This window comes from Notamacropus eugenii, chromosome 5 (assembly GCF_028372415.1).
Source record: "Notamacropus eugenii isolate mMacEug1 chromosome 5, mMacEug1.pri_v2, whole genome shotgun sequence".
NCBI classification, from domain to species: Eukaryota; Metazoa; Chordata; class Mammalia; order Diprotodontia; family Macropodidae; genus Notamacropus; species Notamacropus eugenii.
Window position 1 is genome coordinate 381466708 of NC_092876.1, and position 27815 is coordinate 381494522.

The 27815-nt window shown below is 36.8% G+C and overlaps 1 protein-coding gene across 4 annotated transcripts in view; it reads left to right on the plus strand.

Annotated features, from left to right (window-relative positions):
- The window catches only part of MID1 (midline 1), a 438516-nt gene that overhangs the window by 363026 nt on the left and 47675 nt on the right, over window positions 1–27815 (plus strand). For all 4 annotated transcript variants that reach the window (XM_072614388.1, XM_072614390.1, XM_072614387.1 and 1 more), the window contains exon 4: window positions 25784–25891. In XM_072614388.1, the coding sequence (XP_072470489.1) occupies window positions 25784–25891 (108 nt within the window). The remainder of the gene's footprint in view (window positions 1–25783; window positions 25892–27815) is intronic.

The window sequence follows — 27815 nt, forward strand, 5'->3', positions numbered from 1 at the left end:
CTATGAATATTTCTCCATAAATGTGGCTCCAACCTAATTTTACAGGCTTATTTCTATTTCCATTCATGTACTCTATATTCCAAACAAACTGTAATACTAGGCCTTGTTCAGTTTCATTTATCCATTCACAGGCACAAGGGAGGGCATAAAATCTGGAGAAGACCTAGTTCTGCCCTATTCTGCCTTTATGAATCAAACTCATCATTCCCCCCAATCTGGACCACCCTTGATCCACATTAATACCTATTAAAGTCCTGTTCTTTTAAGGCGCATCTCAAGTGTCACTTTGTCCATGTCATTTCCTTAATTCTACTAACTAATCTCCCTTTCCTCATTTTATATATTCTGCATAGGTTGCATTTATTTCTGCAAGTATTTTATTTCTCCTATTAAATTGTAAGGACACTAAAGGTGGAGATTATTTTTCATCTGTTCCACTCATTGTTTTTAATGATTTTTTAAAAATCTGAACCTGTAATTTCATTAGTGTTGAAAACCTCTAATACAGAAACCCCATCTCCACTGTTACATCAGGAACTTGTCTGAAATTTATAGTCTGAGAGAGTTACCTGGGGCCCTTACAGGTAGAAGTACCTGCCATGAGCACCCAGATCTATGTTTCAAAAGCAGGCCAGGAATCCACGTCTTTATGATTCTGGATTCAGCCCTCTATCCACTGTAGCAGAGGTTCTTTATCTGGGGAATTTGAACTAGACAGGTAGATAGATAGACAGACAAACACATAGAGATGGATGGATAAACAGATCCAGGTAGACAGATGGACAGGGATGGGTAGATAAATGCATAGATAGATGAATAGAAATGGATAAGGATGGATAAATGAATAGATAAATAGATGGATAGAGATAATAGAGAAATATGGATAGAGATAGGTGATAGAACTGTATCTCAATATGACGGGTATCTTTTGTAATTCTATGTATTTTAGTATATTCATTTAAAAACATTATTCTGAGAATGGGTCCATAGGTTTCACCAGACTGCCCGCAGGTGCCAGGACACCAGAAAAGTCAAGAACCTTTTCCCCATATCATTCTGTTTCTTATATAGATCATGTTCATAGTAGGTGTAGGTACTTAATAACTGTCTTTGAAATTTAATTGAATTAAGTTTGAGGCCAGACATCTCAGCTGACTATAGAATGATACGAATGAGGGCTAAATTTCCATTTTATTTAGTTTCATTCTATACCATGTTAACTAATGTTAACAACCTAGCTGCTTCATAGCCTTGCTCCTAAGAAGGACTAGACAAGAATAAACAATCAGTAAACATTTATTAAGTGCCTACTTTGTGGTAGGCACAGTGCTAAGTGATGCTTAGCGCAGCTTAATGCACAAGGGAGAGCATTAACTCAGTGAAGAAACTAACTACTTTTAGAAAACTAAGCCAAGTCACATGTTCCTCTGATGGAGCTTCAGCATCATTATCTGTTAAGGACAAGGTTTACACAAATTGCTCACAGTACTAAGACACCAGAAAGACTTTCCTCTCTCTTCTCAGCAGTCAGCCTTTTGGTGGGTATTGCCAACCTCAGAAAAATAAATCTTATGCCATCTGGAACCTGTATATGTAGAAAGGGTGGGGAAAACTCCTAATGACAATAAATCAAATCACTGAAAACAAATCCTTTCAGATGAGGAAATGCCACTCCCTCCCAACATCCACACCCCTACCATACTCATTTCCAAGGCTTTCATTTATAATGCAAGAAGTTGGTGTTTTGTATTTTCTTTTCTTTCTGCCTTTTTTTTCTTTCTTCCTTTGTTGTTTCCTTCCTCCCTTCCTCCCTTTCTTCTATCTCTTAACAAAAATACAAAAAATCAACACTCCTGATTTTGAATGGGTAGTTTTGAATTACTTTCTGACCATAAACTCTAAATATCCTCAGAGATCAACAAAGATTCATTTTGAGAACAGGGAATTAGATAGGTTTTAGAGGGAATGGGCAGAAACTATTCATGGTTTGTCCTTTATTCTCAAAGAGGACCATGACATCAGGGAGATGATGACAGGATTTGCAGTTGACTTTGATTTGAGTGAGAGAGGGCTGTGCAAGGTCACCTGCCTTACTTTCTTCTCCAGAGCCATCTGGGTCTGGGGGCCATATTCATCAGGATGATTGGAGCTGGTCCAGGAGGCAATGGGAGACCCTGGCCCTTTTAAGCTAAGGTCTTTTCATGTTCTCACCTTGAGTAAGGCAAATCCCATTGAAGAGACCCAATGGATTGTTTGTGAAGTTTGGTAAACAGGTTTCTAAAATCTAAAAAATTTTAAATCCTCTCACAGGATTTTCTTCAGCAAGAAAAAAAGTTTTACAATAGAAATCTCTGTTGTTAAAAAAATGAGGATGGAATGAATTATATTAGGAATTGAGGGCAAACTCTGAGGAGAGAACAAAATGTGGAGCAGGGCTTAATTTTGTTCATTCGGTCCTGATAGACAACACAGGACTTGTTTTAAGTGTTTCCTAATAATTTTAGAGAGCATGTTTTATTTCTCCTGGAATTAACAGCTTGACAAATATTGACTCACAGCTGAAACTGGAATCTTATTGTCTTTGGGACCTTTCTTTCTGAGAGTCTGAAGGTCAAATCTTTACATACAGGTCACAACATGGCATTGAACATTCACATCTGCACCACTGGTTGGCAAAGTCTTAAATTCATTGCGGGATATTGAGCAAGAGAGAAAGTACAGCTGTTGCCCATACCAATTTCAAATGAAGGCCAAAGCGACCCTACTGTCCTTGTCTAGTTTCATGTTCACATGATAATCTTTACCCTGAACATCTTTTTCCAAGCTTCTTTGAGAAAATATACCTGACACACACTTCTTTGACTCATCTTAACTGCTTTGAGATCACTTTGTTTTCTTCTCAAAGAAATTGTTCTTTACTCATTTTTTCTCTCAACTAAGTTTACAGACCCTAATTCTCTCTTATTTTTTAATAGAACATTTGCTTTCTTACTATGTTTCTCTGAATTTTTCTAGCACTAGCTGTACATAGTCTGAAAAGCCTTTTGTGGGTGAATTAAGTGGCATTTAATGAGATTTGTGCTTAAACTAATGTGTTGTATGATGGGCACAGTAAATGGAGACAGATAAATTGAATATTACAGTAGCTTGTTAGGAACTTACGAAAAACCATCTTGGCAAAAAATGAAGGTCCATAAAGGACTTTTAAAGCAATTCTAGCAAGTTCTTTAATCACTCAACTGTAAATTTTAAAATAAGAAAAAAATAATTAGGTTAGAAGAAAGCAACATTTTCTTTTCATTTTCGTTCTCTGCATTTTTCATAACACCAGAGAGTTGTGTCTTAATGGAGCCTCTGGCAATAAGACTGTTCTTGCTAAAGGACCAATATCCATACACAGAGTATTCTATCCATGTCTGGAGAACAGGTGTCTGATTTTAGATTTACTCCACCATGCTGGGGGGCAGACGTGAATGTCAGCAGTCATAATCTGTTGGCACTCGCATCTAAGCATCTGATTCTCAACCAATTTGACTCCGTGGGAGAATGCTCTCAATATATAATTAGAATCAGATCCTGTTCTCATTAAACAAGGCTAGTAATCTAAAACCATGCAGACCACTGCCCTACTAATGCAAAACTTGGTTGAGGATATGATGGGAAGGAAGGAGGGAAATGATGTTAAGCATATAAAGCCATGTTCAACCACCCATTCTAGTCAAGGTCATAATCCTGGATTCAGGCTATAAGATATTCATGACCAAATCAGCAGTGAATGAATTGAATTCTACCCTATTTCTTATGTCTAAGGAAGACTATCCTTAATGTCTGCATGTTAAGTTTGGGTTTCTAGATTCTTCAGAATCTAGTCAATGTCATGTCAGGGTAACATTTTTTATCATTGCACAGCCTGTCCTCCTTGTCTGAAATGCTCCTTACTCATTGTTCTTAGAACCTCATTTTTACAGTTGAAATCAAAAGCCATCTTTTTGAAAGGGTCTTTCCTAACCTTCTCAATTATTAGCATCCATATACAACCTACCCTCATACCTTTAGTGACTGTGTGATTTTTTTTTTACATAAAGTCTGTATTTTTAATCTGAATATGTATCCTTCCTTGGTATAATATAAACTCCTGAAGTGTAGGTATTTCCTGTTGTATTTGTATATCCAGCATTAATTACATTACCTGGCATACAACAGGCACTTAAGTAATGCTTACTGATTGATTTTTTTTAAAAGGAAGGAAATAGGCATTATATATACATATATATGCATATATATAAAATCTATATACATATACATATATATATGCATACCATGTGCCAGAGACTAAGTCAAGTCCTTTGATCCTCACTACAACCTTGTGAGGTGGGTGATATACTTATTCCCATTTAACAGTTGAGGACATTGTAGCAGACAGAGGTTGTGACTTGCCCAGGGTCACAGAACAAGTAAGTGTCTTAGGATCTTTCTGATTTCAGGTCTGGTCCTGTTTTCACTGTCACCTATCTGCCCCTATCTAGCTTCTATCTGATTGACTTTTTAGTTGGCTATATTTTGTAATAATCATTATGCCCACAAATTATTTTTGTTCTCATCATCTTGTAAATAATTGCAGCTATTGATGATGCAGGATTTTTTTGACACATTCTCCACTGTGGTGGAGATTTTTGTGCCCTTTTCTAAAGAATGAGACTCAGATTGAGACTCTGGTAATTCATTGACTGGATTCTCTTCTCAAAGATATATTTGAAGATAAGGAGTTCACATGAATACAAAGCAAATTAACTGACATCGCATCAGCCCAAGATTCTGAATGTTTACAACTTCTACTTAGCTTGATACAATTCCTTCAACATATACTTATCTTTCTAGTTTAGGTGGAATACCAAGATGATATTGGGAAACATGATGCCATATGTCTTAGATTGAACATGTTAGTGTATATATATGCTTCTCTGAGATAAGTTCCTCGGGCATATCATGGCTTATATTTCTTTTTAATCTGATTAATGAAAAAATTTCAGAGTTAATAATCAAGCATGGTGAAATGGGAAACTTGAATTAAGACCTGGGTGAAAGAGGAATAAGAGACATTATAGCATGTCAATGAAGTAGAAAATAATTCCCTATAAGAAATGATGAAGGGAATGGCTTCAGAGAAACCTGAGAAGACTTATATGAGCAGAAGCAGAGTTAAATAAACAGAACCAAGAGAATAATTTATATAGGAATAGTGAGAGGAAAAAAGTCAGGTTTTGTGACTTTTCCTGTCATATTTGAATTCTAAAGCAGGAAAATTCTCTTTCACCTCAGTCTGTACTGTCTAAGCAGAAACTTTTTCTTCTTCTTTGGAGGCAATCAAGGTTAATTGACTTGCCCAGGTTCACACAGCTAGTAAATGTCTGAGATGGGATTTGAATTCAGACCTGCCGCCCCATCCACTGTGCCATTCACCTGCCCCTTTGGCAAAAACTAAAAGTCCAGGTCTTTTAGGCCAACCATGACATACCTGAATTTCATATCTATATTCATCTCCTCCATGAAGGTTGTAATTTGAAAAAGTACCTCCCACTGGTCAACCAATACCCAATTCAAGGACTCTAGAACTCTCTCTTATTCACCAGGTAACCACTGAGGCTGGAAACATCAATCTCATGATCTCTTGTTTGATGGCCTCTGCTCTGAGAGAGAAACACAAAACATAAGAGGCAGCCAGGGACTTGAGGTTCACTGTTAAGGTTACTTCCATGTGCATGTTGCCACCAATAATGAGGAAGAGAAATTCCTTTCCCTCCTCAGAGAAATCCAAGGAAGTGAAGAAGTTGGTTGTGGTTGCTTTAATAAAGAACAGGAACCCTCTTTCCTTATTCCTCATAGACCAGAGTGGGTGGCTCTTCCTGATTCAATTAACAGTACCCTTCAACACATTCCTCTCAACCCTCCACCATCATACAGATCAGGGCAACAACCAGGAGCTGCTGGTCGTGCATGTTCTTTAGTCAAAAGTCCCGGTGCATGTGAGCCCCTAGCCATCTTCACACAAACTCCTTAAGATAGCCCTTGTTGCATTCATAATTTTTTTGGCAAGTGTTAACGAAATAATTGTTTTCTTTAAACCAATGAAGCTGACACTGTTTCTGTATCTCTGTAATGTGAAATATGGAAAATACGAATTGAGCTCTAGTACTAAAGTTTCTTTGGTCAAGTTCAAATTTTTAAGAGCTAAATATCACAGGAAGAAATTCTGGGTTTTTGTTAACAATTTCGTTCTTCTCTATCAGAATAATTATGTCATACACATGTAATTTTCCTTAACAAAAGCTCAGTTGTGGTGACAGTTATTTGTTTGTAACAGAAAAGTGAGGTTTTAAATTCCTCTATGAAAAAAAATAAAAAGCCTGAGGCTGCATTTGAATGTAAGGTTCTCACTGAGATGCAATGTATTTACAGATTTTTTACAGTCCTGCTTTGTAACTTTCTGTAGTAGAAATTTATGATAGGTCTTTATTAGTCTATTAAAAGTATTTTCATTATGATATAACTGAAGTATATATATATAAAAAGATATGACCTAAAGGGCAGGATTGGGTTGTCATAAACTCACAGAGGAAAGTCTTCTTTCCCTTTATGTGGGAGTGGGAACATTTCTCTTCCGTGCAGCCTGGGGAAGTAGAGGGAGAGGAATGTTTTCTGAAGATGCATTTCATGAGGGAGAAGATACTGCAACCCGTAGTAGTCAAAAAGGCAGAGCAGGGTGGGTGTCTGCTTGCTCAGTTACACTGCAGTTAGTAGTTTTGTAGGGACCTTCTCTTCTGCTTTCATAATGTTCCGGAATTCATTTACCATCTTCCGGTTGCTATTTCCAGACCAGAAATGGCAATTGTTGAATTGATTGTTGAATCTTGATCTGGAAATAATCATATATGGCTGTCCCCTCATTTTACAGAAGGGGAAACTGAGTCCTGAGAGCTGAAGTTATTTTCCTGTCCAAGATCACATAAGCAGTAAGGAGCAGACCCTGGATTGAAACCCAGGTCCTCTAACTCCTAATTCAGCCTTCATTCCATTCTAACATTGCTATTTGAGCATCCTCAGCACAAAGATTAAATAGAAGCAGAACTATAGGGGCTGATGGGGTTGATAATTTGTATAATGTACTCTCCCTAAGGCTCAGCTGTTTTATGTGGGCAGCTTGCTGCTGAGTTAATTCTGCTCAGAGTTCTAAGAATGACAGTTCCTGAAGCAATTACTCTGATTCAGAGTCCTGAGACAACCAGTTGTTCATTTTTAAATGTGTCAAGCGATAGTGCACTGGTGACATGTGGATATCAGAACTGCTTTAAAATTAAGAGATGAAAGTAGTTTACTTTATTCTACAGAGAAAATAAGAATCTGATTAGTGTCTGAACCAAAAAAAACTATAAATATATAAAGAACATTATGAAGGATTTCAGTCAGTCAATAAGCTTTTTTTATTAGACACTTGCTGTGTACTAGGTACTGTGCTAAGCACTGGGGATATGGGAAAAGGCAAAAATAATCCTTGCCTTCCAGGAGCTCATTTTATGGGGTCTTAGACTGGGGCTGAGGAAAGGGGAAGAAGAACATGCAAAGAACTATCTACATGCATGATATATACAGAGTAAATCTCTGTGATCTCAGATGTAATCTCAGTGATTAGTTGGAAGAGAAAAGGAAACTAGAAAAGGTCTGTTATGGAATGTGTGTTTTGAGTCTTGAAGGAAGCCAGAAGGCAGAAATGAGGAGAAAGAGCATTCCAGGCATAGGAGATAGTAAATGAAAAGTCATAGAGTGGGGAAGTGTGTGATGATGTTCCAGGAACAGGAAGATCAGTGTAACTGGGTCAGAGAGTGAGTACAAAGGAGCCAGTGGAAGGCAGTAAAGTATATGAACACTGGTAAGGTAGGAAGGGGCCAGACTACGGAGGGCTTTCAAAGCCAGGCAGAAGATTTTGTATTTGATCCTAAAGGCAATAGGGAGACACTGGAATTTCTTGAGTAGGGGGATGACATGATTAGAATGTATTTGAATGGAACTGGGGTGGGGGGGCAGGAAGAGCAAAGACAGGAAGACCTATTGCAATAGTGTAGGGCTGACATTTGGATGATGGCAGTTGTAATACAAAGCAATAGGGCAGGGGTAAGATGGTAGTGGTAAGTAGCCAGGATGGAGATGACAGCATCTTGTAACTGATTGGGAATGAGTGGTTAAGAGCCAGGATCAGTGAAAGTTAACCTATAAGAACTTGAACATGGGAAAAAAGATACAGGAAAGAAAAAAAAAACTGAAGTCAGGAGGAGAAGCAGGTTTCCAGGAGAAAATACTCTCTGTATAAGAGATAATTATGTAGAAATGTCTTATAGATTGTTGAAACAGTAGGTGTCTGCTGTACAAAAAGGGTCAAGACATGGATGGAGTAAATGAGATTGCTGAGAGAGAGAGGGTAAAGAGAGAAGACATCTCTGAGGAACAAATTATGGAAAATAGAATATCATGTATTATTAAACATAACATATTATTGAATATTATTGAATGTAATACAATATTATTGCACTGTAAGAAATGACAAAAAAGCTTCTGAGAAACTTGGGAAGACTTGTTAGAACCAAAACACAATGAGTTGAGTAGAAGCAGAAGAATAATTTATACAGTAACAAATTAAAGGAATGAAGATGAGGATGAGGAACCATGAATAGAGAGAGGGATAAAAAAGTAGTAAGGGAAGGAGAACCAGGAGAATGTAGTGTCTCTGCAGCCAAGAGAAGAGGTTCCAATAGGTGGAAGTAGTCAGTAGTATCAAAAATTGAAGAGAAGTCAAGAGGGGTATTTGAAAAAAAAAAGATCATTGCATTTGGCAAGTAGGATGGCTTTTCAGTTTCAGTGGAGGGATTCAGATGAAAGCTGGATTGTAAGGGATTCAAAAAAAGTGGATAATGAGAAAATGGAATTGTTGTTTACGGACAATTTCTTAAAGAAGTTTGAAAATGAAGGAAATGAATGCAAGCAGAGAGGGATGCAAAAATAGATAAATAGGAGAATGATCAAAGAATGGGTTCTTTTCATGTGTTTTTAGTATTGGAAAGACCTATGAATATTTTATATATGTATGGGGAGGAGCCAGCAAGAGGGTAGAACTAAAGAGTTAGAGAGGCAGCATGGCATGGTATTTAGAGCACTGGACTTGGAATTAAAAAGAGCTGAATTCAAATCTTGCTTCAGACATTCACGGGCTTGCCATCTAAGGCAAGTCCTTAATCTTTGTGCCTTCATTTCTTTAACTGTAAAAATAAATAAGAAAGTTGGACACCAGTTCTAAATCTATGTTCTGTGATTCAGTGTATAAGAGAGAAGGAAAAGGCCTGCAGTAATCCTGGGAATGGCTTAAGTAGATACTAATAAGGATTAAGTCACTTCTGTGATCAGAGTAAAAGAATGAGAGTTAGTGATGGAGTAATCCTTTTGCCTCAGATAAGTAGCAAGGGAAAATCCATCAACTCTAGAATGACTGAAAAAATTATGGTATATGAATATAACAGAATATTTGGGGTTTTTTGAGTCATTTCAGTCATGTTTGACTCTTCGTGGCTCCATTTGGAGTTTTCTTGGCAAAGATATTGGAGTAGATTGCCATTTTCTTCTCTAGTTCATTTTACAGATAAGGAAACTGAGGCAAACAGGGTTAAGTGACTTGCCCAAGGTCAAACAGCTAGTTAGTGTCTGAGGCCAGATGTGAACTCATGAGGATGTCTTTCTGATTCCAAGCCCAGTGTCCCACTGTGCGTTCTAACTGTCCTATAATAGAACATTATTGCACCGTAAGAAATGATGAAAAGGATGGCTTCTGACAAACATGGGAAGATTTTTTGGAACCAATACAAAATGGAGAAGAACAATTTATGCAATAGTAACATTGTAAAGAAAAACAAATTTGAAGGATGTAAGAATTCTGGTGAATAGATTGAACATTCCAACCAGGATTCCAGAGAACAAATAATGAAGCATGTTACCCACCTCCTGGCAGAAAGGTAATGGACTGAGGATGCAGAATGAGACATATTTTTTGGACATGGCTAATGTGGGGCTTTGTTTTTCTTGATTATGCATATCTGTTACAAGAATTTTTGCCATGGGGAAGGAAATGAAGAATTTGGGAATCTGCAAATGAGAAGAAAATAGAAGGAATTTTAAACAAGTAGGATGGGTTTAAAAGTTACAACTTGAATTTATAATATACTGAAGAAAAAAGCTTGGCAGAATAGTTCCACTGCTGCATGTATAATCTTCCCTTCTGCAGTGTTGATGGAAATGTTCATTTTATTTGAGTTTAAGTTTAGAATTTTTAAAAATTAAAAAAATAGAAACAGATCAGTGCTATGTCCGATCTGTGTCCTACTCAGTTCTGCAAATCAATGCATACAGGGGATGGATGGAAAGAGGAACCACTCCAGATTGCTGCAAGAGATAAAACCAAGAATATAATTCAAATGAGATTAAGATTTTTTTTGAGTTAAAATAATCCTTCTCATTGCTTGTTCTCAAAAAATAATGGTATGAAAGTTACAGTGTCATAAAAAGGGTAGCTTCTATAGAATCTTTGAAATTTCTTTGGCCCCAACTGTATCTACTCCAAGTAAAAAGGTAGATTAATGGAACTTTCCCAAAAAAAGGATTTTCCATATAAAATGAAAAATTAAAATGTTAGTATTTAATCAGGCTTTGGCTACTTAAACTAAATTCTGCTTTTGGTTTTTACAGAATAAAGTATTTTTTTTCCCTTCTGTTTTCCATGAAATAGGCTTAGAGAATTCTTCTTGTTTGTGGTCTAGGAAAAATTAAAACTATGCTGATGGGGTACTCCCTTAAGGGTTCTATTAAACAATCAAAAGGCTTTGTTCTTGGCAATAATACTAATGCTGGCAATGTTTTTGTTATCTGGCCTGGTGCCTTCTTTTTCTGATTCTGACAAACTGGAACCTAGCTCATTCCCTGGCAGGTAATTGGCAAGTAAGAAGGATAGAGAAGGGAAGGTAGCCCACGAGTTTGGTATGGAAATTGTGAGTTTTCCTGGGCTTGTTAGAGTTGGCATTTCAAACAATCTAGAATAAAGCATAACTGAGCTCTTTTGGGTAGTATCAATTTCAAAATTAAAAAAATAAAATATTTTTTACATTGCAACACTGCTTAGCTTATGACTTAAGTCTTAGTTTAAGACTTAAAGCAACATTGAAAATGAGCTGAGGTGATGGAAAATCAAGAGTATTTTAAGAAGAAAAAAAAGAAACACAAATTTTGTTGTCCAAGTAACTGGATTTCATTTATCATTCTTCCAAACAAAATTTTGCTCACTATTACTCAAATATAGCTCCTGTCGACTTCATGGTAAGTTACAGATGAACACCTGTATGTAGCTTTTGGCCCTTAAGTCATGCATGACCAAGGTCAGAATATAAAATGCCTGCCAAATACAAATCCCATTTGGCCTCATAATTAGTCTTCAGGCTATAGAGCTATAGGGAAACTAGGATGAGGGTAAAACCAGCTCCTGTTCTGCTCTCCAGTGGAACCAATCAACCAAACCAGAAATGTTGCGGTAGCCTTGAATATTAGCACTCCACCATGAGAAAGGACTTCCCGTGCTCTTTTATTCCAAAGTAGCTCACCACAGGCACAGCTTCCTTCCCCTGCCACCCCCCCCCCAACCTAGCCTTCTCTTATATTTTTGTAACTGAACATTAGAATTCAAAGCAAAACAAAACCTGAAAACCACTTTCAATTCAGTTTACCTTTGAATGTAAGTTCAGCAGTGATGACATTTCAGGATATTCAGTAGGCATCATCTGTGGATGCTTCATGATTACAGAACAGAGCTAACATTTTAATGGTTTGTTAAAATTTCCAGCAATTTCATTGATACAATCAGCCCTATTTAAATTACAAGGGCAGGGATCAGATTCATCCCTGAAGCTTTGTGGGAGAGATTTCATCTGTTCCCAAGTAACTCAAGCCCAAGGAGAGGTCCAGTTTCATTTTTTCCTAGTACCTCATGTCCTTAGGAATTTCAGTGATAGTAATAATACAGTGTGAAGTAACAAAATTTAGTGACTAATATAGTAGTATTTGATAGATACATCCCCTCTCTACAAGTCTGCCTCCCTTCCCCTGCTCAGACACAACTCCCCCACTATCCTTCCTTCCCCCCGCCTAAATAATGTACATCACTTATGTTATTTCTGTGAAGACAGAGTTAGGAGGCTGTTTGTCCAGTTGGTAGAGGAAGGAGAGGTTAAGCATGTAATGGGAAGTTTGATTTTTTTGGAAACTTATTTGAAAAGACCCTGGGGAAAATGAGTACCAATGACAGATTAATTGAAGAGTTTTTTTTTCTTTTTCTTTGAGCCCTGACCCAGAAGAAAGGACTCATATCATTTGTTTCCTAAAATTTGAAGTTAATGAGAGAAAGGAAGGGAAGAGTTTATTGTTTTTCTGAATGAATTATGTGGCACCTTCTTATCTCTTTATTTTGACATTTTGGAATAGAGGTTTCTTTTTTTTTGTTTTGGTTTTGGTTTTTTGTCATGAGAGCAGAGAGAGCATAGTTCGGTGGTGCTAAGCTGAAAAATCATGAGACTGAACTCAGATAGTTTTTCTCTTGGGGAAAAAAATCAGACTTCAAAGAGTCAAGAGTTAAAGTAATTTATACAGAAGCAGGGATGATGTCATGTATTTCTATAATGGAAAATTAAAAGCAATATGGAAAGTGTACCATCAATTTCAAACTGAAATTCAAGTTGTTGATTGCTGGCGATTATTTATTACTTTTCCAGTCTCTCAATGGAGTCCTTGATATCGTGTTTTAGTAACCTTCCTTTACAAGAGTCTATTATACACAGACTGCCAAGCTTAAATTGGGTGTGAAAGTTCTGTAATTGGTCAGCCTTCCCTGTTGTCTGTGTTGTTATAAATATCTTATATATGTATAATGTATAATATAATATATAGTAATATATATAATACATATATTATATATATTATATAATATGTATAATAATATAATAAATGTATAATATAAATGTCTTATAAATATTCTGATTCTTGCTTCACTAAGGTTACCTTCTATCTACTTTGTAGACATCATGTTATCTTCCTATTTATATACATGTTGTTACCTTGGTTAGCATGTAGTCTCCTTGAGGACAGACACGGCTTTTGCCTATCTTGGTATACCTAGTAGTACATATTTAATAAGTACCTCTTGATTGATGGAGGCCAGGGTGCCCCTATTTCTAGAACTTACAATTACAATTCTGTGTCTGGGTACTTGTGAGATAGAACCTGATCAACAAGAAAGAGTATAGCAGGCAGAAGAATGAAATAAGCAAAAACACTGAGACAGGAAAGCAGGGGTGTATTAAGGAGATATCAAGTATTACACTATTCCAATTTGGATGGAGCCATAGGATACACATAATAGTAGGAAATAAAAGCCAGAAAAGTGAATTAATACTAAAGTATGGAGTCTAAAAATTCAAATTAAGTTTAGTAGGTAGAGGGGAGGCATAGAAGGTTTTTGAACAGAGGAAAGATTTGTTACAGCATGACATGGAGCTCTCAGCTGAAAGGTTTCGCTGTTGGGATTAGATGGTAGGAAAGGATGCTAAAGAGAGTAGCACACTTCACTGTGGTACTAAGAATGTCAAAGAGAATGTACTAAGAAAACAATTCAAAGTAGAAAGTAGCTGAAGACCAATTTCATAAATCAGTAAGCACAGTGTAGACTGGCCTTCAATATCTGCTTCAAGTCTCTCCAAGCTCCATTCTATCATCTTCTCAGCCAATAAAAATGTGATTTAACCATGTCAACCTCCTATTCAATGAATTCTAGTAACTCCCAGTTACTTTCAGGATCAATTGTAAAATCTTCTGTTTGGCTTTTAAAGCCCTTCCTAACCCAACCCTTTCCTTTCCAGTCTTCTTATAATTTATTCCCCTGTATGTACTCTGTGATCCAGTGTCAAGGCCTTTCTTGAAGTTGCTTTCACAAGATACTCCATCCCTGCTTCTGAATTTTCAGACTATCCTTGTGTTTACAATGGTCTAGTGCCTAGCATGTAGCATTGTTGGGACTGTTCAGTTGTTTTAGTCATGTCTCCATGACCCCATTTGGGGTTTTCCTGGCAGAGATACTGGAGTATTCTTTATAATAAATTAATTTTGTAGAAAACTTTACTTCCTTTACAAGGAAGTAAAGATGGAGAGCTCTGAACATAGCATATAGTATTTATTACATAGGCTTTCTTGAAATGGAAATTTATTGCTGTATATTTTGAATCCTCTCATATTTTGCTATGCACATGGCAATGCTATTTTTTTCTCTTTTCTTATTTTTGTATTTAAATTTTAATATTTAAGTTTATAATGTTTCTTTTTCTTTTCTTATTGCGTATTGAAGTTTGAGAATTTAAGTTTAAAATAAATTCATAAAAAATTAATTTTGTTATTTCTTGTTGTTTAGTCAATTAGTCATGTCTGAATTTCCTTAACCACTTTGTTGGGATTTTCTTGGCAAAGCTGTTGGAGTGCTTGCCGTTTCCTTCTCCAGTTCATTTTACAGATGAGGAAACTAAGATTGATAGGGTCAAGTAACTTGCCCAGGGTCACACAGCTAGTAAGTATCTGAAGTCAGATTTGGACTCAGGAAGATGAGTCTTCCGGACTCCAGGCCCAGATCACTATCCACTGTGCTGCCTAGAATGTAGAAAGCCCTTAATAAATATTTGCTGAGTTTAACTGAGATAATCAGAGTAGTACATGAGGAAAATGGTTGGGTAGCAGTAAATGTAGAAAGAGAAATGATGAGTATACTTACAAGGCTCTTACACTAGATCCTGTAAGAGGCAATTCATGAGAGCCCAAATGAAAATGGGGTGACAGCAGTAATAAAAGAAGGGGACAAATTCAGGAGGTGCCAGTGATAGAACAAGTTACTCAGTGTCAAGAGGACAGGGAGACTATGGAAAAAAATAAGATCACCTTTTTTGCTAAAAATTATTCATGAAAATCTTCCTGATGGACTAACATAATGTAACACTTTGAAAATAAATCTGTTTAAAGGTTTTTGTTTTGTTCCACTTTTAATCCACAAAGACATTTAAAAGTGACTATTTACTTTGAATTGTCCGATGTATGGCCTGAGGGGGTTTATTTCTTCTAAGTAATTCGCTCACCTCTGGTCTCCATCGAACACAAATGTAGTTAGCCATTTTTATAGCCTTTTGCAACCTAATCACTTCAGTCTTTGAAATTTGGAAGACTTTTTCATGAGATTTCTGGTGGCTGTTTTGAGATATCACAGAGCAGAAATAAAGTAACATTCCATTATAATAAAGCAACATAGCTACTACATATGGTGAAACTCTCAAAAACACAGCCAGTGAAGTATGCATTTCTAGAGTCTTCGAATAATAACTTAACAAAACCACGTGTTGGAGTTTTAGTTATTTTTAATACTTGCTATTGCTTCTGCTAATGATAAGACAGTATGCTTCCATCAATGGAAAAGAGTGTAGAACATGGAGTCAGAGGACCTAGGATCAAATTCTGACTCCTTTAAACATGTACGAGCCCTGTGGATTTGAGGGAAACAAAAACAAAAAACCATGACTTGGAATCAGAGGACCTCAATTAACGTCCTGCCTCTGCTACTCACTCCTTCCATTACTCTGAACTAATTCACCACAGTAAAGTGAAGGGATTAGACCAGATAGCCTAGGACTTCCATGGTGATGCTCCAGTCCAGTCCCCATGTGCAACTAAGGACCTTGATGCCCAAAGGCAGGAAGTTGCTTCTCCAAAAACCATACCAGCTGTTAGAGACAAAGTCAGCCTATGAATTCAGATGCCCCAACTCCCATTCTAGTGTTCTGTTAGAAGACTAAGGAGCAGAAAGGTATAATAGCACCATTTCAATGACAGTCCTCCCCTTTCTTAGACTTCTCTTGAAATTAAGCATTGTAGAGGGTTTTAGGCAAAGATTTGTCACGCACTGCAGGCATCTTAACCTTTTGTGTGTGTCATGGACTCCAAGACAGTCTGGTGAATCCTATGGGCCATTCATGTTTTTAAATGCTATGTATTATGCACGCACGCAAACACAAATTACAAAAGAAGTCAATTATATTGAAAAACATATATGTACATATACACACACACAGTGTGTGTGTGTGTGTGTGTGTGTGTGTGTGTGTATCAGTGACAGGGTCTTAGTTAAGAACCCTTGGATCTTGTTTCCAAACATGGCATGTCTTGAGAAAACCTATTAATGTTGAATTAGAAATCTATTTTCTGAGCCTCCAGCTTCATAATAGCTTAAAGTATTGCCTTCTCAAAGAGAAGATCTTGTAATAAATCAAAACTGAATATTTAAGGGGCAGAGAGATCTAAGAGGAATTTCAAACATCAGCTGTGAGCAGGGGAGCAAGGGAGCATTGAGGCTTTACTTACAAGGAGGAAAGAAGGAATGGAGGGAGGGAGAAAAAGGAGAGAGAGAGGAAAGGAAAAAAAGATGGAAACATATTTATGAGGCACCTATTCTATTTCAAGCACTGTGCTAAGGGTATTTACAAATATTGTCATATGATCCTTACAACAAGCCTTTGAGGTACATAGGTACTATCATTATTCCCATTTTATAGATAAAGGAACAGAGATTAAGTGACTTGCCCAGGGTCACACAGATAACAAATCTCTGAGGTCAAATTTGAACTCAGGCTTTCTGGAGACCTAGCATCTATTCACTGTGCCACCTAGCAAATTTCCCATTGAGATGACCTCCTCTTCCCACAGCCCTGCTTCCCATTGTATTCCTAAAAATACAGTGGCTAAATTTTCATGAAGTCTGCCCACTAGTGGCAGTTAAGTGGCTCAGTGAATAGTGCATTTGGCTTGGAATCAGGAAGACTTAATTTTCATAAGTTCAAATACAGCCTCAAGAGACTTTCTAGCTCTGTGACCCTGGACAAGTCACTTAATCCTGTTTCCTTCAGTTTCCTCAGCTATAAAAATTGATCTGGAGAAGGAAATGGCAAACCACTCCTAATATCTTTGCCAAGAAAACCCAAAAATGGGGTCATGGAGAGTTGGACACAACTGAAATGACTGAACAATTAACAACAGCAACATCCGGTAAAGACGAGGTGGAAAGATTTTGACTCTGCTGATCTAACGAAATTTTACTTTTATTACAGAGGACCTTCAACTGGGAAGATGAAATGTATATTTAGTTAAGTTGCATGTGTGAGAGGTGGCATTACATATTTTCCCACTAGTATTTGTATGTACATTTTTCAGAAAATATTTCTCAATGCTTGACACCTTCCTATGCCTGAAATATGATCATGTTTGCACTACATACCGAATATCCTGTTGCAGAGTTGAAGACAAGTCAAATTAAGAGGGCAAGTTTTTAGAAATAATAATACCATAGGAGTAGTTTACAGACTGGGAGAGAACATTTCACAGACATATAGTCCTCTTTTATGTGCATGCGTAATTAAATCCCTTTTATGTTTATACTCATGTGACTAGGAGAAAATAAACTGCTCTTGCAACCCCACCTCTTGTTCAAAATACTCTAACACCATTGAGTTGCTTTAGTTAGCTTGGCAGTCATAATCTTTGGCACAGGAGGGCTTTTCAATAGAGTCTGTGGACCAAATATTCCAGAGAAATTAACTGAACCATTAATACTTTCATTGATTAATATGAGAGAGACTAACTCTCTCCCAGGCTTCATAAAGGGCTGGAAACTCATCAGTGTACAAAGTTCAGGAAGTCTGAGAAATTCAGCCACACAGACTGTTGATTAGATTGGTTTCTCATAATGTTAAATAATGTTACAGGAGAGCACTAGCAAGGCCAGGTGAGACAGATCTGCCAGACCAACCCCAGTTTTAATTTGTAAACCCAGTGCTGAGCCAGAACTAAGATACAGGGACTTCAAGTTAAAACAGGTTCAGTGAGAAATAGTCATTCATTCTCTTCATTTTCAGACATTCATATTTCATCTTCATGATCAGACTTTAAAGGATTAAAGGGATATGGTCAGCTTGTAGATTGGTGAGTGGAGGAAAGAGACTTATCAGGATTATACTTCTATAATACTTTTCTCATCTTCCAGTAATACTTAGCAGTCTTAGACATAATAAGCACCCAATAAGCCCTTGATTAGGACATCTAGGTGGCAAAGTGGATAAAGTACTGGGCCTGGAGTCAGGAAGACGGATCTTTGTGAGTTCAAGTCTGACCTCAGATACTGACTAGCCATGTGACCCTGGGCAAGTCCCTGAACCCTGTTTTCCTCAGTTTCCTCATCTGTTATATGAGCTGCAGAAGAAATGGCAAACCACTCCAGGATCTTTGCCAAAAAAATTCCAAATGGAGTCACAAAGAATCAGACACAACTGAAATGACTAACAAGCCATTGATCAGTTGTTTCAGAGCTGTATCAAAAGTGCTAATCTTCTGAAACAGAGTCGCAGGTAGCCAGAGAAGACAAGTTGCTGGGTTAGCAGGGGGTCATCTTTTGACTGTCCTTGAAACCCAGAATCAAAAATTGAGGACCTGATATACAATGAGATGACAATAGTGCTTGGTAGGAATTTAATGTTGATGTATACTTTAAGAAAAAAAGATGATTAGAGATTTGTTGTTGTTGAGTCATTTCAGTCATGTCCTACATTTTGTAACCCCATTTGGGGTTTTCTTGGCAAAGATACTGGAGTGGTTTGCCATTTCCTTCTTCAGCTCATTTTACAAATGAGGAAACTGAGGCAAACAGGCTTAAGTGACTTGCCCAGGGATTTGAACTCACAAAGATGAGTCTTCCTGACCCCAGATCTGGGCTGTTCTACCTCCTGCCCCACTGCTACTGGAGAGCTATTAAAAAGATACAAAACTGTTCCCAGGAAGGAATGAAAGGAAGTGATATATTTTTTTTTTAAGTCCAGGAAAGAACTGACCGAAACTAAGATGGGAAAAGATAGATCTAGGTGGTTTTGGGAGATCAAAGTGACATGCTTATCTAACTTATTACATAAAAGTGACCAAGGATAAAGAAGAGTCAAAAGGGGCTTAGATTCAAAAGAGAGAATAGGATGGTATACTGAAAGGATAATGATAATCACTAGCATTTATATAGCATGCCCCAGACACTGTGCTAATTGTCTGACAAATTTTACCTCATTTGATCCTCACAATAGCCTTGAGAAATAAGTGCTTTTTTAAATGTCCATAATACATTTATTGAAACTAAGGCAAACAGAGGTTAAGTGATTTACCTAGGATCACACAGCTAAGAAGTCTCTGGAGTTGGCTTTGAACTTGGGTCTTCTTGACTGTCTGGATTTGTAACAACAGAATCTGGGATCATGTACCAGATCGCCATGTACTAGCTCCATGATGTTAGATAAGTCGCTCTTTTGGGTCTCCAAGTTTTCTCATCTGTAAAATGAAGGGATGGGATTTAGGTCCATTCCAGTATTAAATCTGTGATTCTCTGATCTTAGGATTCAGGCCTTGAGGGACATTTAATGATATTTGCAACTCCAAGATGTGATACTGAAGAACAGCGTAATCCCTGCTTCCTGATTTTTATCTTAGAGACATTCATGTCAAGTTTGACTTCTTGAAGTAGTAGAGAAGTCAAGCTCTGATTTGTAGGTGCCCCACTTACAGACAAATTTGTAAGAGGCCCTGAGGCTGCAGTGGATGCATAGTTGTAAGAAAGGATACCTTCTCATCGCCCTTACAATTATATGCCCAAGCTTGAAATTTTGATAGGATGGTATATATGAAGCTGAAAGGGTAGGCTGTGGTTCCCAATATTTCAAGTTGGTTGTAATGGGTTGTCCCTGACTCATGCTAGTTTCTGATAATTTAGGCATGAAAAGAAATACTCATAATCTAGCAAACAGTTATCAAAAGAAGGTTTATTTAACCATAGCAGAGGAAAAGTTTTCAGAGTAGGGAAATATATATATTCAGAAAAAACATTGATTCAGCTGAACATATATTGCCAAGTGTTGTACTTGCTAGTGGTCAAGAGTCTAAAGTCTCAGGGAGGGGACCCAGCTTCTCTTATCCTGCTTGTTTTGTACTCAGGTGGCCAGAATGCTAAACGAATGGCCCAAAGCTTAGTCCTATGAACCAATTATATCTCAAAGACAACTCTAATACTATTTAAGGAAAAAGTAGCCTAACTTGTATGAGTGTGATGGAAGAGGGGACATTTAGGATGCCATGCCTACCACACTCTCTCTACCTCAGAATATTTCTATTATCTTCACAGAGTTCTGAATAAAAAGACAAAGCTCAGAAATCACAATCAATCAACATGACAGATTATAAAGACACTAGTATCTATAGAATAATTAATTGCCATACAGTAATTTGAAGTCATTTTTATATATATATAATATTCAAATAATTAAATCTGTAAAGACTATGGCTATTTCCTTCATGCTCACAGAGGACCAAAATGACATCAATATTTCAGGGTGAAGGTACAGAGTTTACTACTGTGGCTGATCAGACCGATAGGAGCTCAGATACCAAAGACATCAGGCACAAAATGTCCATAGGAGCAGTTGGAGTGGAGATGCCTCTTAATTCTCACATCTCACATTTCTTTTGAGCTACTACAATTCTGCTTTGCTAACAGAGCACAACTCCATCTTTAATGCAGGCACATCATACTGGGCACTCCTATGCCAGTGTCTCCCATGTCTCACAATTGATTCCAGAGTTCTCCAGAGAGACCTTGAATCCATGTATCACCTCTGTCTGAGCACTTGCCTTGTATGAGTTCTCTGTAAAATGTTAAATGGGCAAAGATAGTATAAGCAACAGTAGGGAAATTCTCTGTAGTAGATTAATTTTTGGAACATTATTAGAATAACTTTTTAATAATTACATACTACTTTTTAATATAAAAATGTATTGGAGTTACAGAGATTTATTTAAAAGAACTCAAGGTAAGTCAACTTCTCTGGTTTCAAAAAAAAGCAAAGAACTGTATTCATTGGAGTCCAAGTCATGCTTCTGACATATGGGCTGTGAGACCCAATTCATTTAATGCTTCTGAACAGCCTTGGTGAAATGAAGAAGCTGGACAAGGTGCCTTACTGCTCTAGGCCCTCCCAGCTTCAAGTCTTCAAGCTCTTGAACAATATTTTTGATTACAGTTAGTTTAATAAATACTTATTAAGAACTTAGAATTCTTAGGAACTTTGGAGTTCTTTAGCCAGACGTGGCTCAGTTTGGATTATTAGCTTAGGTCTGAGATTAGAACAAAAAACATCCTCCTAACAGTTAACAAAAGGTTTTCTTATCCATAGTAAGGTAAGGACAGTCAAAGGAGAGAAGGGATGTTCATGGAGGATATCTGAATGTAGCTGCTGATCTGTGGTCAGGGAAGAGCCCTAGAACAACAATTACAAAGTAAAGACTCAACTGATCTCTTCCCTCAGAAAATTTGCTTTCTGTTTAGGGAGTTTCATAGTTTTTCTAAATTATGAGAAAAGCTTTGATGTTGTATTTCTGAAAATTTATTTGGGACTGAATAATAATTGATGAACAACTTTTTGGCATGGTGTAGTAGTTAAAGAGCCTAGGTTCGGGATAGCTAGGTGGCGCAGTGAGAAGAGCATTGTCTGCGTGACCTTGTGCAAGTCATTTAACCCCAATTGCCTTGCCTTTCCCCCTCAAAACAACAAAAAAACCCAGGTTCAAGACCAAGGACTGATACATATTGACTTGGCGCAATATTGGTTCTTGGGCAAGTTACTTAAACTCTCAATGCCCTGAGCAGTTCTATAAAGTTAGAAGGTAAAGAGCAATTGATTAAATAGGTGGAGGGAGCTTCCTCATTGGGAAACTCCCTGAAACAATGAAATCATAAGTTCAGACTTTTCTACTCAACACCCCTCCCATTCCCCAAAATAAGACTTCCCAAGAAATCCCATAAATGAATATCCAAAATTCAAGTCATATTGGGTCCAGCAATATGCCTTAAATGAACATTTTGATTTGATTGCACAATGACCCACATCCTCAGGACTTTGGGATTTAAGATTATCTTGAGCTGGTCTAAACTACCACAGTATTATTCTGTTGTCAAGGTGAAGACTTGAAGACTTTTACTGTATGGGATTTTATTTTCACATGGAAAAAGTGTTTTATTGAGAATCATAGTATTCAGAGCCAGAAGGGATCCCAAATATTTTCCAATTAATCTTTTTCAATATATTTTTAAACTAAATTTCATTTATTTTTCAATTAACAAGCATTTTTTTCCTCTCCTCTTTATCCCCCTCCTGTGGGTGGGAGAAAGAAAAATATGACTCTTGTTAACAAATACGCATATTCAAGCAAAACAAATTCCTTGGTTGAACATGTCCAAATACCATCTATATGTTACAAAAAAGAAATTGAAACTCAGAAGCCTGGGAATAAGGATTTGCCCAACATTACAAACCCAAGTCTTCAGGCTCTTTTTCTGGCACCCTTTATGCTTTCAGATGATCTAGAAAAAAAATGGCAGCCAGATGGTACAGTGGATAGAGTGCTACAGTCTAGTCTAATTCTCTTATTAAGAGGATTTGTTCTGTAAAGTGTGGATTGAGTTAAAAGGTTGCACTTGAGGACCTAGAGGGCCACATGGCACAGGTTCTCCACCTCTGTGCTAGACAACTCAAATCCTACCCTAGATACTTAACTGCTTTGTGACCCTGGGCAAATCACTTAACCTTTCTCAACCTCAGTTTCCTCATCTGTAAGATGAAGATAAGAACAGTACCTCCCTCCCAGAGTTATTGTCAGGACTAAATGAGATAATGCAAGTAAAGCACCTTGTAAACCTAAAAGCTGTAGCAATTATTATTTTTAACCATCTAACTAATATTACCACTATTATTAACTATTTTACTATTATTATTACTATTGTTATCTAATTATTATTATAAATTCCCTAGCTATTATTATTGTTATCATTATTATGGACATTATTCAATATATTTTGTGTTATTAATTTAACATTTTCATTATATTTAAATTTAAATACATCATATATGGATATATTTCAGTGTATACTGAAATGATACACTATTACAGTCCATGCAAGGGCAATAAGATGGAAAATATGAAGAATACTGATGTGACAACATTTTAAAATAGTTACAATAGGCATCTAATTTTGTTTCTAAACTCTCAAGAGGGACTTTTTTTAAAAGCACATTGTCTTCATCTCCCCATTTTCTCTATTATATTTTTACCTTGCATCATACTTATTTTTGTACTGCTCAGATCATTTCTGTCCCTTTCCCCATTTAATTGTGAGCTCCCAGAAGCCAGGGACTATGTCATTTGTCATCTCTGATCCCCAGTGCTAACACAGTATAATCAGTACAGAGAATTCTAACATGAAGAAACAGCCTCTACCAGTGTAGATTAGCACTTTCTCTGCAGACTCTAGTCTGTGCCTAGGGCAGTAGGACGTTGGGAAGAGCCCCCCACCTAATCAGTCTGTGTCATAGGTAGAACTTACACCCAGGTGGCTTTCCAGAGAATATGCCAAAATGCCTGCTCATCTTGCACAAGGAGTCATTTAATAAATATTTGTTGAAACGAATTATTGAAAAGTGGAAGAAATGCTAAGAAAAGCTGACCCCAAAATGCTATACAAGTTCCCATAGTTCCATTGAATGCCCTCTTTCATTCATGTTTTGCTGTAAGCCAAAGTGCCACATGATTTACTGAGTGCAGATCACCTGGAGACAACTTCTCAGTGATAGTGATGCATCTCCAAGTCATCTCCTCAGGGTAACCTCCTTTCCTACTCCCTATCATCCCTGTTGCCTGACGACAGGAGTGAAATCGAAGGTATTTTAGAGATTCCAGCAGTTGAAGCAGTCTCAAGTTTCATCCTCTTTCCCATGGCTACTTTTACTTAGTTTTTAGAAAACAAAATCATTCTAACTTAAATGCAATATCCTAAATCAAAACTTGATTGCTGAGCTATGTCCTCTCCCAGAGATGCACCAGAATTGCCAAGGTTACAATAATTCTTTGTTGTTTTGAGGTCAGTGCCAATGGAAGAAGGCTCATACAAGGCTTGAGCCAAAATAGTATGATTTAAAACTGTTATCTCCATCTCTTACAGCTGTGTTTTCTGTCTTGTTATCTGTAAGCAAAAGTATCAGAACTATCTTTTCATGAAAGAAAACAGTATGTTCTAAGTGTTTCTCCCAGTCTGGTGACTAATAGTCACCTGATTATAAAGTTCACATGTGTTCTTTTAGATAAAAAAGCTAATGAAAGCTGAATACATCCAAAGTAAAGTGTAAAGGATAGTTGATAAATTGCACCTCCTCATGTCCCCATCCTCCCCAAATATGGAACTGTGGTTGTGGAATAAGACAAATAACTGTATGGTTACAGTAAAATATAATAACTGTCAACTGTCATGGCTGATATTAGTTAGATTTCCTGAATCACTTTCTTGTCCTCTTTCCTTTAAAATCTCTGTTCTAAGAGATAGTTCATTGGATGGGGGAGGGGAAGATATATTCAGAAATCAATATGACATCAAAACAAAAGACATCAATAAAATAATATTCATTAAAAAACTATTTAAAGTATTAAGTGACTTGCCCAAGGTCACACAGCTAGTGAGTGTTAAGAGTCTGAGGTGAAATTTGAACTCAGGTCTTGCTGGCTCACACTGGTGCTCTATCTACTGCACCTATAGAGCACCAGCGTAGGAGTCAGGAGTACCTGAGTCAAGTGAAAGTCATGTCATTATTTCTTTGATGGCATGGTCTTCTTCAGCAATGAAGGATGAACATACATTTAAAGTATAAAGGAAAGCTTTAATAGACACCCCCCTTTTTTTTTACTAGAATGATGCAATTTCTTACTAGAACTTTGTGCAGTTGAAAATGTGCTGTCCTATTTTTTTTAATTACGTAATTAGCATATTGAAAATTCAGCCATCACAAGATCTTTCTGCAATAGGGAGCAAGGTTAGGGATATGTCACTTTACTGTTGTAGTGATCTTCCTGGTGCGAAGCTCCTTTGGTCAAAGGCAGCAGGTGGATAGGTGTTCTCTCTGCAACTTAAAAGAGTCTTAGAGAATTGCCTAGAATATTGAGACTTAAAGTGACTTACCCAGGGTAATACAACCAACACATGTTAAAGATGGGACTTGAACTCCTAGGTCTTCCTGGGTTCAAGGCCAGCTCTTTATCCATAACACTAGGTTGCCTCTGGGAGGTAGAAAGTTAGACTAATTAAGGTGTGTATATAAAGAAGGTGTTAATGATATTTATGGTAATGTAACCTCACTCTAAACCTCCAACCTAAATTCTTATTTATGGGGCTAAACTTTAGAATTAAGAAACATTTCTTTGGAATAATGTGAGGAAATTTGCTGAAAGGATATTCACATAGTCTAACCACAACGAAATCTTCAGATTAGCTTCTTACTTCTATTAGTTTCAAATTTCAGACACTTTTGAAAAGAAGAAAGCCAAGAAAAAACCAAAATTCCCCAAAGCTAGAAACTATAATAAGGAAAGCTAAAGTTTAAAAAATTTTTCAGATGCATGTTCTGCCACCAGAAACATATTGCACAGAGCCAAAGTAAACACTGACTGAAAATAAAGTCCAGATGTGCACTGACCATTGTGACTCATTCTCTAGGTCAATGCATCCCGACAAGAAACCAAACTGATGGAGGAATGTGACCTACTCATTGAAATCATCCAACAGAGACGCCAAATTATTGGAACCAAAATCAAGGAAGGGAAGGTAAGATTCTCTGGTTGAATATTTCCTCTGGATAAATGTCCTTCCTTCCCCATCCTCTATACCACCCTCCTCCCAAAAGTTTCATTATAGAAGCTATTCACAAAAATCAGTTATCCTAAATTAATATATTAACTTTAGCCATTGCATATTGTCTAAGATTCAATTTTGAATCTGCTGTTGAAATTCAAAATTTTCACTCTTTTCTCTTCATCATTACTCCAAAGTACTTAGAGGTTTTGTTTCTTTTTCTATTGGACATTCAAAAAAAAAAGTAAATCACATATCCATGATATCTCACCAAAGCACTTAATGTTAAAAACCAACAAAAAGTACATTTCATTAAAATTTACAGGTCAAAGTAATTAACCAAGAAATTTGTAAGAATTTTGATCATAGTATTAAAAAAAACGTTTCTCTATCATATATCACTATTCTGAAATACCTTGGAAAAGATTTCACAAAACTGGCAAAGAGAAAGTTCTTAATAAATGCTTATTGACAAAATTAGAGGGATTAGACAGATTAGTCTGTTAGCATAAGGAGTATCTGCATTGATTAGATGACAGATGCCCTGTAGTGTCAAAGTACTCTGAATTAAATAAATTTATTTAAGTCACCCAATATTTTTTGAGTATCTACTGAGTATCTCTCACAATGTTGTGAGGGACACAAGGAGATCACAGCTCAGAAAGTATTTCCAATTTTTCTATTTTATCTAAAAGAACTCTTTAATTTTGTCCTTCGTTTCTTATTGCCTTATTTCTATGACCTAAATATACGTCTGCAGGCTAAATGTGATAGGGTGAATGGCCTAAAAAGTTACTAGAAGAATAAATAATTCATGAAACTGTCAAGATACTATCAATGGTTGATTGTACCATCTTTAGAAATTACTTTTTCCATACACATATTGTCAGATCTAGGACATCACTTTAATGCAAACAAAGCAATGATGCCTCCCAAATGTCTTTGCTGTAATAACTTTGAGCTTCAATATTTTATCATTGCCAAAATTTGTTTTTCTTCCATCACCCATGTACAAATATCAACTCCTTAGTGTCTTAAATTTTTCAAACTGTCCAAAACACTATAACCCTCTATACATGTGGCTGAAAACAGTAAGTAGCATGTCAAGTCCTATATATAAGCAATGTAGGCAGCTGTCCCTTGACTGGCTGAATTGAAAGGAGCTCAAGACGAGATCCTCCATTGGTCCACCACTGGTCCACCGTGAGGTCAGAGTCTTCTTCTTACTAGTCTGAAATTCCTACCATTATATTTATTCTTTTGAGAAAAAAGAAAAGTTTCCATTATTTTGTTCATATGCTCTAAAAGCATAAATGTCAATGTTAAATGTAACAGGAAGAATGACCTGAAAAAAACCTAAAACATTGTTTCTATAAGGTCACCAAATTTATTACCTGGAAAAGAAAGTCTTGGACAGTCTTCTCTATAGGAGTCTCCCATTCACAAGGATTAGTTTACTTTTCTCATGTTATTGTTGACTTGTGTGAGCCAAACAGTTTAACTAAGACTATGTGAGGGAATTTAAAGAGGAAGGATAGCATTGAGTACCAATTAAAGATACTTGAGTAGAGTGCTCCTATGAGATTGTTAGCAATTATGGTGTTAGAAATTTCTTAAAATCTCTGTGCCTCAGTTACCTGATTTGTAAGCTAAAGAATTGGACTGGATCATCTTTTAGATCCCTCTTACTGGTAATGTTCCATTCATCTGTGAGAGACCTGGCAGAGTTTGAATGGCCCTTAAGTACTTGGTACCATTGGATACTAAAGGAGGAGATGATCTGATACAATAGCCAGTAGTGGGAGTTATCAAGCATAGTCATCAAATTCATACCAGATCAGGATAGTCAAAAGGATGACTAGTTAAAGGAGCTGGAGAAAGAACAAACTGTTGATCT